This window comes from Nelumbo lutea, chromosome 5 (assembly GCF_056320005.1).
Source record: "Nelumbo lutea isolate HS-2025 chromosome 5, American lotus-T2T, whole genome shotgun sequence".
Lineage (NCBI taxonomy): Eukaryota > Viridiplantae > Streptophyta > Magnoliopsida > Proteales > Nelumbonaceae > Nelumbo > Nelumbo lutea.
Genome location: NC_142688.1, coordinates 4,749,284 through 4,765,709, shown reverse-complemented (window position 1 = coordinate 4,765,709; position 16,426 = coordinate 4,749,284). Strand labels below are relative to the sequence as shown.

Below are 16,426 nucleotides of genomic sequence, written 5' to 3'. Positions count from 1 at the left end.
TAAAATGATTTGATTATTAATAAAATCTACCCTGGCCCATCCCTCAACTTGAAATAAATTTTGGGGTTAATTACAAAAAGGAAAAATCCATTACTGAAATGATATGGTAAAGACATTTGACCAATCAAAAGCACCTTATTCATAAGATGAAAACCATCTGATTAGTCACCTATTTTATGATACTAGTGTTTGGCTGTAAAATTTTCTGATATCATGTCTTTGTGGCATGATAACGAAACCCTTAAAAAATGATAACAAACGTAATACATCAGGCTTATTGATGGGAGAGGACTGAGGTTTTATAAATCAAGTCCGCATTAATTGGGACACGCATGACATAATGACCATAAACAACGCCGAACAACTGAATTCATCATTCAGTCATCAGCCATGGCAATGGCAACTTGATAAGTGATTTCAATGAACATCAGTATTGGAATACAACATGATTTCACTAAGGCCACCACCCTGAAGACAATATATATTTCGTAATAACTAATAACCACATGTGTTGCAATTATTCTGAAATCATACTCTAGTTAATCTCTATTAGACTTTGAAAGACAATGCCCATACTTAGATTATGGCTGCGTTTGGAGATAAGCTTTTGGATTCGCACATTTAAAGCTCAAAACATAATTTTTTTGTTAGTTTTGCATGTATTGACATGCTTCGATTTTTCTGCTGTTAGATGGCCACCCATCCATCTGGAATAAAAAGTTTGGGATTAGAAAAAAAAAAAGCTTTGTGCTTTTAAGACTTCAAAATGTATTGCCTTTAAGTAATTATTAGAAGCAATTCTTACCAAGTATTCAAAGCACTTTTTGGCCCGAAAAGCTCAAAACCAAAAGCTTATTCATACACATATAGCTTAAATTGATATTTTAATTGACTTAATTTTACTAAAAATCACTAAAATGATAACTTGCTGTGACATTCTTTGTTTCCTAGTGATACCTACATTTTCCGATTACCATCCATGGGTTTAAATTTAACCCAGTGTTGATTTAATTTTAGGGTTGAGGACGAATAGGCCCAATTGGCATATATCGTGGAATGCTCGGAGATACTATCACGACCTGGGCCTGGGGGGATATATCACAATTAGGAGAGGCTAATCCCAATTGGCCTACGCTATTACACACACGCCCAATTGGCATATACTGTAGATTGCTCGGAGATACAAGATCAAATCAGTCCTCACAAAATTGTCTCCCACAACGTCTCACAGTATATTCTTACTGTATAATATCATCATTTCTAATATTATCATTGGGAGATGTTCCTAATACACAAGAGAGATATGCTATGAGACGTTGTGGGGGAGAATCTTGTGTGGGGTTATCACATTATATAATTGGGGACCTGGGCCTTTGGGGATGCTATCACGAATTGGAGATACTATCCCAATTGGCCTACGCTATTTCACACAGGCCCATTTGGCATATATTGTGGATATTGCTTGGAGGCCTTGGAAAAAAAAAAAAAAAACTTTGTTGCTCTTGGTACAAATGATTTTAGATGGATGACAAAGTCATACTCCCTTGGTTGTCTTAATTTTTATGTTGGATGAGGTGATTTTAAAATCACCATAAATACGTTATTGAACCTACAATTATAATATGTCTATTTGGATAAGCTTTAAATAAGCATGAATACCATGAAATAATTGAGATATTTTAGACATGATTTTTAAATCGGACTGGACCAGACGGTTGGACTGGAAAAATCAGGATTTGACCGGTTCCGTTTCCCCTAAAACCGTTGATTTTGTTTAACAAACTGAACCGGCCGATTAACCATTTGAACCGTTTTTCATTTATTTTTTTATTTTTTTGCCAGAATGGGCCAGTCGTTGGGATCGAATGGCTGGACCATTTGAACCGGTAACCGGACCCGTGACCAGTTCAGTTTTAAAAACCATTATTTTAGATATGCTAAAGGAACTTACAAAAATCCAACAAATGCATCTCAAATTACTATAAATAAAGTATAAATACATAAAGTGGGGGGGAGGGGGTAGCCCATCCCCAACCCATGACTAAAGGTATCAATGGACCTGTCCAGTCCAAAACCAATTTGGATGGATTGGACGGACCAAAGAGACAGTGGATTGAACCAATCCGGTCCAAAATATTTATTAGATTGGACCGGACCTGGTCAGTCCATAATAAATTTATATTGGATTTGGTTAGAGTAAGCTAATATCCAGTCCATTAATATAAGATAAGAATACAAGTGTCAATGGACCAGGTTTGATTTGAAACTAATATAAGTTAAAATGAATTTGAACAAATTGGATTATCTAAACATTGAATTGGACCGGTCCAAAATAGTTCAAATTATTTATTAGATTAGATTGGACCTGATCCATTTGTAACGGACTCACATTGGACCGGATCAGATTGGACCACCAATCCAATCGATACCCCAACCCATGACCTCCCAACCCTGGTGCAGGTGAGATTTGATCCTTGCAACAACCCGCATAAGCCTTACCAACCAGCTAGTTGACATCTTGCGACAAGTTAACGTGAATTAAATATAAGCTACTTTGTTTTAAATAAGGGAGTTAAGGCTTTAAATATAGTGTGGAAAATTTTAAATATGACAATTAATGTGCAAATTAATACGAATCAAATACGAGTTAATGTGCTTTAAATATGGGAGGTTGGCTCTAATTTAAAATTTTATATAAATTAGGTAGGAGTGGGCAAAAAAGTTTAAAATTTAAAATAAGCAAAATGTATTAATAAAAAGGGTTCGACTATGATATGGGAAAAATATCATATGTGAAATTTTTTTGACCAATCAACTGGTATCATAAACGTGATAGTTAATTAGGTGTTATTTATCAAAATTTATGGGTGGATTTTGATTGGTCAAAACTCTTCCATACCATATCTTTCCTGTATCATAGATTTTCCAAAAATATTAGTCGATGCATGAAACATATATAAAGCGACATAGGACTAAGCCATTCCACATGATAAGATTTTCTTTTGCATTGATTTCTCTTAACAACATCCGTGCATCACACATTATCCGGTCGAAAATAGACATGATATTCAATATTTGTAACTTGTTAAGTTTTGCACACTGTTTTCAAAACTGGACCTGATCGGATGATCGGATCGGAAAAACCGGGAACCGGTCACCTATCTGGTTCTGTTTTCCTCCAAAACCGCTTTTTCCCTCAAAACCGTTGATTTTGGTTAGTAAACTGCTGAACCGGTCGGTTAACCATTCGAACTGTTCGAATGGTTTTAACCATTTTCCAATTTTTTATTTTTTTTTGTCAAAATGGGCTGGCCTTTCAGGTTGAATGATCAAACCGTTCGAACCGGTAACCGGACCCCTGACCAGTTCGATCACCGGTTCGTTTTTAAAAATCATGATTTTGCACGAAGGGTTGTGCATTGTAAATATGTCCTTAGACCTTCTTATAATTCCAAAAAAACTTTCTAATCTTGACCACAAATTAAATCAGAAAAGAATTAATATTCCAATTACACCCTTTGGGCACCTCCAGGGCTATAAATAATCCTTATGCCCTCCCTCTCCAAAACGGTGCTAGACGTTTATTATGTTGAACAAATTGTGGTGCATACTTTTTTTTTTTTAACCAACAGGAGATTTGGAAAGCAAATTGCTAGAGACAAAAGGAACAGTGTGAATTTCGTGCAGCAACGCTCTTCTTTGACTGAATATGATGTTTTAGATTCTCATCTTCTCCATATAACGTATATAGTCAAGAATCAGGTATGTGATAATTGTAGACAAAAATAACATGAAACACATGGAAGTATGTATCTACAGGATTAAATGTAAAAAATTATTTATTTCGTTTATATTAATTTTCAACCAACAAGATAGATGATGGTTTGTAATTCTTAACCTAACCAGATCCTCACTTTGGGTTTCATGGAATATTGCCAGTGTATGTATAGAACACACCCATTTTTAACCAATGGTCGTCGTCATCATCATCATTTAAGCCTTGAGCCTTACTATATGAATTATGACTATTGTTTTGTCATTCTGTTTGTTCAGTATATCAATCATTATATAAAATTAACTGAAAACTCCATTTCTAACCCATACCAATGCACGTGAGATGATTATATATAAAAAAAAAAGGTTAGGTAATTAAGTATTGGGATTATATAGCAAAGATATGATATCATGCAGCTCAATTATCTTCCCTTTTCGTATGGTAGGCCAGCAGCTCAATTATGCACCCTTACAAGTTGTCTCTCCGGGACCAGAAGTGTACTGAATGAAAGGGACGACTGTTCAATTATCCTCAGTAGTCAGTAGTGTAGCTCAAGAAAATCCTTGATCCCCTGGTAAAAAAAAGCAGGAAAAATTGCGAATGGATTGAAGTACCAATCCAACAGGAAGAGTACACATCTCATGCCACCGTAGTCGTAGCAGTTGTACATGAAATACGGACAGTGGTGACAAATACTAAGAATCAGTTAAAACTGATGTTTGAATTTAGAAATATCTATGATGTCAGAAAAATATGTTATGGAAAACACGCTAAAAAGCTTCCCCGTGAATTTTGATGAAAAATTTACCCAATTGGTTACAACTTTTATGAGGGCTCGGATCTACTACCTACAGCCTCGAGATCAAATCAGACTCCCACAACATTGCCCCTACAATGTTCTATATCACATCCCCGCCGTGTATTGAAAACATTTACTCATGATAATATAAAAAATGATGATGTCATCAGGAGATGTTCCCAATACACAATAGAGATGTGCTCTGGGAAGTTGTAGGGGGCAATCTTGTGGGGGGCTGATTTGAACTCTATAACCTGTTCCTACAGTGAGTCCAGGTCTGTTCCTTACACCGACCTCATAGTATATTCTGATTGTATATCAAAAATATTTCTCATAATTGTATTTATTATTATTATTATTATTATTCATATAACTAGAGATGAGATTGAATCTGCTCCTGACACCTTACACATACATCCTACCATGCATTGGGAACATCTCCCATACTTATTAGTGAATATGTGCCTGTGAATAGACCTGTTCATGGGTCAGGTGGCCCGATGGGCCAGTTCGGCCTGGCCCAGTCTCCGGATGGGCTTGAATAGGTATATAGGCCCGTAGGCTTAACCTCGGGCCAAAAAGCTCGGTCCACAATAAATTCGAGCCGAGCTCGGGATTTGCCAAAATAGCCCGGCCCGACCTATAAATAAACCTAGAAAACCTAGTTGAATACCCCTCTTTTTTTCACCTCTTTCCCTTCTTTTTCCAACCAAAATCTTCTTTTCCACATCCTCTTTCCCTTTTTTATATATATTTTTTAATATAAATAAATTTTGAATTTATATATATTTTTTAATGTAAATAAATTCTGATTTATATTGATTATTGAATAAGGAAAATTTCTAATTTTTTTATTAGGTCGGGCTTCGGGCTTTTTATTAGGGCTGGGCTCGGGCTTGGGCCTAACATATTTCTGTTAATGAATAGTAAAATCCTAGCCCGACCCATGAACAGGTCTACCTGTGAGGTGCCCATTTGTGAGGAACAGATCTCGTCACGCTAGAGATGTTTCCAATATACGGTGGGATGTGGCTGTAAGGAGCAGATCTCAATTCTCCCAATGCATATGGAGAATATGGGAGATGTTCCCAATACAATGCCACAATGTCTATTGTGACTAGATTAGATTTCTCATGGCACATTAGATAGCCGGGCATTTAGGATAATAGGGGTGTTCACGGGTCGGGTTGGGTCGGTTTATTGGGGTTTTTCCAACCGACCCTACCTAATCGGGTTACCTGAAGTGGAAACCAAAACCGACCCACTGATAGGCCAAACCGACTGGTCGATTTGAGTCGGGTTGGGTTGGTTTGGGTCAGTTTCTGTTTTACTCCTATACAAAAGGACATCTAATTGAATTCTAATTGTAATTCCCTAATGAGTTGCCTATTTGGTGTAAAAGATTATAGAAAGTTAGAAACTAAGATAGATTGCCTATTCTAATTGTAATTTCCTAATGGGCCTTCTAGTTCTAGTAGAAACTAGTTATAGTTAAGTAGGAAACTACTCAAACTAGGAACTACCGAACTAGTAAAAGACTAATTCGGTTCGGATCGGATTGATTTTAGTTTTCACACAAAAAAAACGAAACAGACCCAATATATCAGTTTATATATTTGCCCAACCCGAAACCGACCGGTACTGATGAAAACTCAGCCGTCTCAAATTGGATCAATCTGAATTAGTCCGGTTGGGCATTCTTATGAACAGCCCTATAGGATATCTCTTTTGTCATTCAGGAGGAGCTAGGTTCGATGTAAAAACACTTTACTAGATTCAGAATGCTTTTACAATATCTTTTGACAAGTTATAAGTTTTGACGTATCATATCTTTCCAGCATCATAATAAAACCCAAACCCTTTATTCAATGAAAATGGAGTTTAAATCTGTTCCCCCTCCCACCCCCATAGCACATCCCGTCGTTTATTATGATGATATTAAGAATGATGAAATATTCCAATACACGGCAAAGATGTGATGTGGGACGTTATGGGAGGCTGATTCGGTCTCATGAAAATGTTAGGTCTGCCTTGACTTCAGCTAATGAATGGATAATTATAATATAGATCTACTGACAACAAAACGCTGGTCACGTCACACATCAGAATTTATAGCCGCACATTGGGAATATATACCGGGCAATTATCTCAATAATTGGGGAGAAGACAAAAACAGCATAATAAATACATGCCATATCTTTTCCGCATCGGTATTTTACTGCTATTTCTAAAAATTTTATCGATGACCAATACTATTTGATTGATTATAACCATTTCTGATGTACGTGAATGGATGGAGGGAGAAATGGGTCAAAATTGGAGATGCTATACGAATGCATCGTGCACCATATACATCAACATTTTGTTCGGATCGTTACTTTCCACTGGACAACGAGACCGAATTTGTTCCTCACATGGGCGCCTCACACGCACATCCTAACAACATGGAGGAAACGCATGAATATGTTCATCTTATGACCCGAAATAACTGCAATAAATGACGTAGCTAAGTAGTTAACCTATTGTGTCTTTGTTGTCCTGTTAATACATGTCATATACCAAAGCTCCATACCCGTATGTCTCTATCTTTGGCCCGTTGCTTACCAGATGCTATAGACTAGAGTTACTAGACTGTAGACTGTAGAGACACTGCACAGTGTACACTCACTGGTCATCGTTTGCAAGCTGTTCATTTTCGGTTTTTTTTTTCTTTTTTTTTTTCAGTTCTAGTTTTTAGGATCGCCTATAGAGGAAGAGATTGCTCTGTATATCTGGATCTTCACTCTAAACCATAATACGCGGGGTCCGCTAACTATCCCACTGTAAAAACTTTTTCCTCCTCACACAATTGCCATTAAAGTCAATTACCGAATTCATTTGGATATTTCTAATGGCGGTACTCAGAGATATGCGTAGAAATCGTGGCCACGCACAAAAGAGAAATATTAAACCGAAACCCTAAGCCAAGGCCGGCTGGGAAATGCCAGGGTAGAAAACAAAGATTCGTTTGTCTTATTGTTTTCATTCACCCATTTCGTCTTCATTGCACACGTCACTGCTGTCTCACTTGATATTTTAAATTTTTAATGGCCTTGGTTTCAGTTGTTGGGACTATTAAATCAGTAGAGTTTCCATTGATCGGAACAGAGGAGATAGGACTGAGCAATGGCGAGACTAGTGGCTGCAGCAGCCATTGCTGCTGTTCTGTGCATTTTCATTGTAATTTTTACTTCTGGGGCGGTTAATGGAAAGTACATTAAGTACAACACTGGAGCAGGCATTGTGGAGGGGAAATTGAATGTTCATTTGGTTCCACATTCGCATGATGACATTGGATGGTTGAAGACAATCGATCAATACTATGTCGGGTCGAATAACAGTATACAGGTTATAATGAACATTACGTGTTGCTGATTGCGTTGGCTTCTTGTGTTTTGGAACTTGAGGAATTCGTTTTGAATTGTTTTCTGATTATGTTTGTGGTTTCGCCCAGGGTGCTTGTGTTGAATGTGTGTTGGACTCAGTTGTGGAATCGTTGCGCCGTGATCCTAATAGGAAATTCGTTTTTGCTGAACAGGTAAACAGAAAGTGGTTTGGTGTTTCCCTTTTTATTTGTTTGGTTGCATTTTGTTATTTTGAATACTACTTACTACTACTAAGTCTCAATATGAAATTATTGACTTGCCCTATTATATGCATCTTACCTGAAAAATCAAGGGTGGAAAATGCACATGGTGCATGACTAGATTGATTAACATGTGTTAAAATTTATGAGCAAAAATAGTCCTATTTTTTTGTTTCATTTTTGTTATCTTTTTCTGCACTGCAGTATGTAATGAACTGCACTGCAGTAATGAACCACTGCAGTTATCTTTTGTGAGGAAACTCTTATAACTGCACTGCAGTATGTAATGAACCACTAACGGATGCACAAGAAGCAATTATGGAACATGGAATAAGTTCCTGCATAGAGATGCTCAGTTATAGCCTATAGGTGAATTACATGGGACTGTTCCGAGAAGTTGATAAATGGATCTTACACAGAAGTGTATTTGCATGCATGTATACATGTATGCCCTCTATGTGTGTTCTACTATTTAAGGAACTGATATTGTATTTTATCCTGGCTACGCATACATTATATATCTTTATGCTTACCTACAAATGTTGGTTGCCTTTTTCTAACAACTTTTATGTGGTTGGTAGGCCTTTTTCCAACGATGGTGGGCAGAGCAAAATTTGGAAACACAAGAGGAAGTGAAAAAACTAGTAGATTCTGGCCAATTGGAGTTCATGTATGCAGCTGTTAAGAAATTTTATTTTCATATTAGAGAAAACATTAGTGTCACCATCTACCAATCAAAAGAAAAAAAACATTAATATTACAATCTTATGGTAATGGTTATTTTTGCATATTTGGTTCAGAAATGGTGGCTGGAGTATGCATGATGAAGCAACATGCCATTATATAGATATGATTGACCAAACAACTCTAGGACACCGCATGATAAAGAAGCAGTTCAACAAAGTTCCACGTGTTGGATGGCAGATTGATCCTTTTGGGCACTCTGCTGTGCAAGCATACCTATTTGGAGCAGAGGTATACAATTTTCAAATTGATCTCATATAGTGGAGATGAGATGACATTTCTTAGGCGATTCATCATGGTGAAACATAATTAAACAACTAAATTCAGAAGATGATATAGGTTGTTTCCTTGCAGCTTGATATAGATGACAAAATGGTTCCTCCAAACAAATTACAAGGAAAAAAAGGAAAGAGAAACTATTCTACATTCTAGGGTTAAAGTTCCCATAAGATGGATATGAAATGTTTCTGCTAGAACTTTGTGTGTGTTCTGGAGTTAAAGGGTTGCTAACTTTATTGTTAATCTTTCCACTTCTTTTGGGATTGGAGGATTGGAACAATGGCATCTTAATTATTTTGCAAACAATATTATGTTGCAAGCAAAATTCTGATCACAAGGAAATCATAGTTTTTTGTTCACTTGTTTAATTGAATTAGTTTGAAGATATGCAAATTATGAGAAGATTTTACATAATCGTTTCCTTTGCCTGACACATTCTGTGCTCTCATCTCATGGTCAATGACTTGTACGATAGGCATCAAGTTAATTTCATCTCCACTGATTTAATAATACTTAGTTGGAGTCTTACAAAGTCATCTTCTTGATTACCAAGTAAAACCTATATTTTGTGTCACTGTGTCATCCATATAGCTTGGGTTCGACTCCCTATATTTTGCAAGAATTGACTATCAGGACAGAGAAAAACGCAAAGAGGATAAATCTCTTGAAGTTGTATGGCGTGGGTCCAAGACGTTTGGTTCTTCTTCCGAGGTCAGGATTTAGGAATATTCAAATTTATTGTGTTTTTATTTTACATGTGTAGTTTGTTGACATGCCTGAATCCCCTGCAGATTTTCACTAGTGCCTTTCCTGTTCATTATGGTCCTCCTACTGGTTTCCATTTTGAAGTAAATGATGACTCATCTCCTGATTCTGCCCCTGTTCAGGTATCTACCTTGAACAAGATCAACTTGTCTCATTCCTGACTCTGTTTTATTTTTTTTTTAACTTGTTTTTCAGCTGTACCATCCTTATTCAGTTTAGCTGCACTGATTCATTAGATATGTGTTAGAATTGCAGGATAATCCTCTTCTATTTGACTACAATGTTGAGCAACGTGTAAATGATTTCGTCACTGCTGCTGTGACCCAAGTAAGCCCGAGATTTTTTAAACATTCCCTGTAATGGATGTTATGGTTTCCAATGTGAGTACGTCATGGCTCACAAAAATTTGGTTCATCCTTTTCTTGATTACATTGCTTGTCCTTTCTTGGTTAATAGGCAAATGTGACCCGCACGAATCATATCATGTGGACAATGGGTGATGATTTTCAATATCAATATGCCGAAACTTGGTTCAAACAAATGGACAAATTAATCCATTATGTTAACAAGGTATAATCCACAGAAAAATAAAATAATTATCCTACCAAGTTTTCAATCTTGATCATGGTATTTGGTAAAGTTATGACAGCACATTATGCATATTTGGGACTTGGAAGCAGTTCAGTTCTGCAAGTATATACTTGTTTTTCATTTCTTTCCTTTTTCCCTCCTTGATGAGTAGCACTAAATATGACCCAATTAATATAAAATGGGAACCAGGGACCTGTAAAAAGAATGTTACACAAGGCACTTCCTATAATTGTATGATCAGTGTGTGTGTGTGTGTGTGTGTGTGTATGTTTTATTTTAGGTCTAATTTATAATTTATTTATTTCGTTTTTTATTAACTGAACACAAAGTTATGGCCTATGGAAGTTTTGATATACATGTAGTGTGTAATCCATGACCTGATGACTGGGTTGAACAGTTTTTGGTCAAGTTTTAGAAAAATTAAAGGGGCTGGGTGATGGTTCAACCATTCGAATCAAACGATGGGTTGAAAACATTGCTCAGAACTGGTACAAACAAGGGGAATGTGACTGTTTAATTAAAACAAAGCATTGCGGTGGACCCTGTAGATGCTATACAATGTGATTTCTGTCCAGTAGTAATACTAGATCTTTACTTACTGAATTTAATTTGATCAACTTAAATTTACATCTTAAAACGATCTAATCTTTACAGGATGGTCGGGTTAATGCATTGTATTCTACTCCTTCAATCTACGCTGATGCAAAAAATGCAGCAAATGAATCGTGGCCCTTGAAAACTGATGACTATTTTCCGTGAGTATTACTTGTTTCCCTTGTGATGCAACTGCATGAATTCTTCATCTAAATATATGGTATTTATATGTTTTTTTTGGTAATTTCTGCAGCTATGCAGATAGGGAAAATGCTTACTGGACTGGATTTTTTACAAGTCGCCCAGCACTAAAGCGATATGTGAGAATGTTAAGTGGATATTATATGGTACTTCATTCTTGTCTGGTTGGTTTTGTGCTAAGAAATGTCTTGATACAGGATGGGTGGGGAAATAGCTCTGCCCCCTGCCAGTACTTTATGTTTGTTATACATGCAATTGGAGCATGGTTGAATCACACCATCTCTTAGTTGTAACTTGGAGATTTTCTGATCCCCTGATCTATGATGATTCTAACAATCTATTCAATAGTTTGCTTTGATTTCCTTAAGAATGTCTATATGGTTCATGAGGAATTGTGCAAATAGAAGTTTGCAGATAAAAAAAAAAAAGAAAAAAAAAGAAGTTTGCAGATTTCTAGTTTGTTCAAGTTGTGACCCATAAGATTTCCAAATTTGCAGATATCTAATTTGTTCACTGACTCTGGTTTCTGTTCGAGTTCTTCCCTTCTCTATATGGTTATTGAGTATAAAAAATCCATAACTTTCTAAAATAGGCTGCACGCCAACTTGAGTTTCTGGTTGGAAGGAGATCCTCTGGTCCCCACACATTTAGCTTGGGAGATGCTTTAGGAATTGTACAGCATCATGATGCCGTCACTGGCACTGCAAAACAACATACAACAAATGACTATGCAAAACGCTTGGCCATTGGGGCTTCTGAGGTTTGCAGTCATTCCTGGCTTAAGTCTCTTGATTAATGGTTTTGCCTTCTGCACTATGGTCCATCTTATAATTGACGTTGTTTACTTTCTTTCAATGAAATAACCTTCTTAGGCGGAGAGTGTTGTAAATTTAGCTTTGTCATGCCTAGTGAGTTCAAGATCTGGCAATCAATGTGCAGCTTCTGCAACACAATTTAGCCAGGTAAAGATGTTCTGAATTTTTGTATGTTAAAAATGTTCCTTCTGTCCTAGTAGTTACCTAGGTATGTGGGAAACTACTGCTGCAATTATTTCTTGGCTTGTAGGCATTGTAGATGCAAAGGTTAAATGCTAATAGTGCTTGGATTATATCAATTCAAGAGATATGTTTACTGGACTTTGTTGCAGAAGTCACCCTCATACTACATCTTATACAATTTCAACATGCTTCTAGACTAATAAACATTTGGCTTTATTTATTTCCAAACATTTTAGATCTATCACTTGAAGAAGTTTAATGTCAAGGAAAAAAAAAAAAAAGAAAAGGACTGCAGAGGCAGGTGGTGCCTATTATTGGTGTGGATCCCCAAATTTAGCAGAAGCCTTTATGACCGGGACCTTGATGAGGTGACAGTACTTCTAATGAAACTTCAAAATTACACTGAAAAGGTTGGTATATCTGACCAATGTGTATGGAAGTGGGAGATGTAGGGTGAGTTTTCAATCAAATCTTTAGAATCATAGGGCTCCATCAAAACCGTTTTCTTGGTCTGGACTGTTGTGTTAAACAAATGCCTCAAAAAAGTGCCTGTTCAACCTAGTTGGGAACCCCCTACACATTTGCTAATTAAGCTCATTTTCTACGACTGCAGTAGAGGCGGCCCTGGACCTTCTGGTATAGGAGGAATTTTCAGACATGCTGATGGGAGCATCCTTGGTCTATTTTCTGGTCCAGTTGGTCACGGTAATGCAGTTAGAGCAGAAGTTCTAGCTGCCCTACAGAACCTAAATCTGGCCAAGAGGAATAATTACACCAACATTATTGTCGAAGGGGACTCTAAATGGTTGTGGATTGGGTTAGGCAAGCAGAGAGGTGCCCTTGGCAGTACATACACATTCTGAGAGAGATCTCTGAACTCAAAAGAAACAGAGCTATAGCTGTTCAATGGGTTTAAGATCTGAAAATGTGTTGGCAGATGGCTTGACCAGACAAGGGGTAGAAAGAGAAAATCTATTCTGGGAGTTGGGACTCATTCCTGACTTGTAATTGTCCCTACTATAGGGTTTAACTTGTAACTGCTGCTTGGGGGCTGGTGTTTTGTTCCTTTTGTTTCTTTTATTGGGTCTTGGCCATCTCAATCTCTGGGATGGCTGAATTCTTGTACTATTTTCAGCTTCTTTAATGAATATTTTTCGTTATTCATAAAAAAAAAACAAGTGCCTCGCAAAAGATATTAATCAGAAGGGTTTCGGATTTTCCTTTGACTGGCTTTGTTATGTAATCATGCTTAGGAGTGAGCTGATCATCTCTTCATGGACAAATACCTTTAAAACAATAGGTTTTAAAATAAGCAGGATTGAAGCAGAATATATGCAACATAAATTTAATAATAATAGGATTGAAACAAGAGGAGAGGATGTTGCCCATAGAATTAGAGTGGGATGGGAAAAATGGTGAGGTGCATCTGGAGTTGTGATAGGTGAATATCAGTTAGGCTAAAATGAAGCTTTTACAAAACAGTTGTAAGGCCAGTAATGATGTATGGAACAGAGTATTGTGCAGTCAATAAACATGTCCAAATGAGTGGCAGAAATGTGAATGTTGAGATGGATGGGTGGGAAAACTCGGACGGACAGGATTAGAAAGGGACTCATTCAAAGGGATGTAAGAGAATCATCATAGGTGATAAAATGAGCGAAAGTAGGCTAAGATGGTTTGGTCTCATACAGAGAAGATCATCTACAGAACCTGTAAGAAGTGATCTGTTACAAGTTGAAGGGGCTGGGTGAGATAGGGGCAAGCCAAAAAGAACATGGGTTGAAGCAGTAAGAAATGATTTAAGGGATCATAATTTAACAATGGATACAACACTGAACAGAACGGAATGGCACAATGGGATTCATGTAGCTGACCACCCCATATGGATGGGACAGGACTTAGATGATGATGATGATGAAATGTACTTTACACTTTCTCAAATAAATGAACAGTATAAAATAACCCTTATCCCTGTTGTTGTCCTCTGAACCTGGTGGTTCCACTCAAGAGTCTATATGTCAACTCATGCTATATTACTGGCCAGGTCAATGGCATGAAGGAAATTATTTGGTTTAATAACATAATTTTGCTGGACAATATTCCTTACTAGTCCTTGCCTTTCCCCCCTGTTTTGCGATAAATTTAGCAGTACAGAATCTTTAAGTTTTTCCTTTTTCTCCTGCATTTTTGATAATTGATCAAGTGTATCTTCAATTGATCTGGTTAATTTTATCCCTTTCTGATAGTGTTTTCTCTATATTCCTTCTTTGTCAATGAACAGTGTCATTTACTAAATATAAGCTATTGTCCACCAAGTGAAGAAGAAATTCCAGAAGAGAAGAGTTTGGTAAAATTTTGCCATTGTCTCTGTATTTTCTACAATCCACGAGCTGAAGCATTTAACCAAGAATATTAAACCATTTTATCATAATTGTTAATTTTTCAGGTTGTGGTAACATACAATCCTCTCGGGTGGACTCGCACCGATATCATTAGGATTCCTGTGAGTGCATACTTTTGTTTTGTTTTGGGACGGTGGGGGTGAATTTTGTTCATATTTATATCTATATCTGCATTTATATAATATTTTTTAAAGCTCATGGAAGGCTTCAAGCATTCAAACATACATGGTTAAAGAACTTATATCACCTACATTGTCTAATTTCTGTGTTCGAGTATGGACAAAGAAAAAATATAAAATAATGTGCAAAAGTGAGGTTGTTCCCATAACTAGAACTTGGTGGATAAATTATCAATTAAAAAGATCTTCTTGTCTTTGTTCCCTCAAAGAAACAAATTTGTGTTTTCTTTCTTGATTGGGATGAATGTTGCCAATATAAGCAGATGACGTCTGTGGTCTTTAGCCTACCAACATATTTGTTTTAAGTTTTCATGAGTGCATATGGAAAAGGTAATTCCTTCATTGATTTGAGATACAGGATATTGTCAACTATATTACTAACATCCATGTCCAATGAGCACTGTAGTTTCCCAATCAATTGAAGCCAATGTTTTTTTTTTCTTTTTTTTTTTTTGGGGGGGGGGTTGTTCTCATGGGAACGATCAAGAGGATCATGAAAATATTTGAGCATTCAACCAATGCCTATGTCAATTTTGTATCACCCAAGAACACCCAGCAATACTGATTGCGCCAATAGTCCTCAAGAAACAACTATGAAATTGAGGAAGGCACTTGGAGATCATTTATTATCATTAAGCAGGTTCTTCCATGCCCTCTTTGAGAAATACCTTGTTCTTAGTTTATTTTTGAGATTGGCAGATAGGGCTCTGGCATGTCAAGTAACTTGGGGAATGGGTGATGCAGTACATCTCTTAAATATTGAAAATATTGCTGAAAATTTTATTGAGAAAAAAGAGCATCCAAAATTTCATGAAGTACGTGAAAAGAGAAAGAGGACTGAGAAGGAAAAGCATCATAGTAGCAGCCCTAGCAGCAATTAAGTTCAGTTTCTGTTAGGTTGTTCAATATATCAGTTTTAGTTTTTTAAGAAGTCCTATTAGAAGTCTGAGTTATACCTTTTCTGAAGAAGTTAGTTTCCTATTGCAAGTCAGTTTCTTTTTGGACTCCTATTGTAATTAACTCGTCCCTATTATCTACAAGATAGGGTTGGTAAAGCTTTTGAGAACAGAATTGATATTTGAAATTAATTAGTTTTCCGATTACTGTTCACGCTGCAGGAATCTGCCTTACTAATCCAGGTAATTCTACACTCTTTCTCTTCTTTACTCTTTTATTGAATATAAGAGAGGATCCCAGCTCTTTCTATTTTTGTGGGTTAGACATTGTTCCACAAATTAGAACTTGAATCGTACTTCAAATTTCTGGGCTAAGAGACTTGTTAAGGAATTTATGGTGAGCTAATTGAAATACAGCCTACTATTCGGTGCTGTGCTTCATCAATGGGCTTCCAGGTCATCATCATACATCAATTCCATGATCCCTTTCTTTGTGTTTTTAACCCTTCTTTTCAATTTTTCTCCCCTTAATCTTGGCATTAATGAGGGAAAAGAATGCAATCAGCAATGCCTTGGGG

At 36.7% G+C, this 16,426-nt stretch overlaps 1 protein-coding gene across 5 annotated transcripts in view; it reads left to right on the top strand.

Annotated features, from left to right (window-relative positions):
• The first annotated feature begins 7,098 nt into the window (after positions 1-7,098).
• LOC148849955 (Glycosyl hydrolase family 38 protein) overlaps positions 7,099-16,426 on the top strand; it is a 30,839-nt gene continuing 21,511 nt past the window's right edge. For 2 of the 5 annotated variants that reach the window (XM_088944100.1, XM_088944098.1), the window contains exons 1-15: positions 7,099-7,562; positions 7,677-7,961; positions 8,068-8,151; positions 8,781-8,869; positions 9,000-9,174; positions 9,814-9,933; positions 10,014-10,109; positions 10,243-10,314; positions 10,444-10,557; positions 11,233-11,333; positions 11,426-11,519; positions 11,966-12,133; positions 12,246-12,335; positions 14,653-14,718; positions 14,818-14,874. In XM_088944100.1, coding sequence (XP_088800226.1) covers positions 7,740-7,961; positions 8,068-8,151; positions 8,781-8,869; positions 9,000-9,174; positions 9,814-9,933; positions 10,014-10,109; positions 10,243-10,314; positions 10,444-10,557; positions 11,233-11,333; positions 11,426-11,519; positions 11,966-12,133; positions 12,246-12,335; positions 14,653-14,718; positions 14,818-14,874 — 1,548 coding nt within the window. In that variant the 5' untranslated portion in view covers positions 7,099-7,562; positions 7,677-7,739. Of the gene's footprint in view, positions 7,962-8,067; positions 8,152-8,780; positions 8,870-8,999; positions 9,175-9,813; positions 9,934-10,013; positions 10,110-10,234; positions 10,315-10,443; positions 10,558-11,232; positions 11,334-11,425; positions 11,520-11,965; positions 12,134-12,245; positions 12,336-14,652; positions 14,719-14,817; positions 14,875-16,426 lie in introns of those variants that run through there. The other 3 variants (XM_088944099.1, XM_088944101.1, XM_088944102.1) reach the window with 3 other exon arrangements.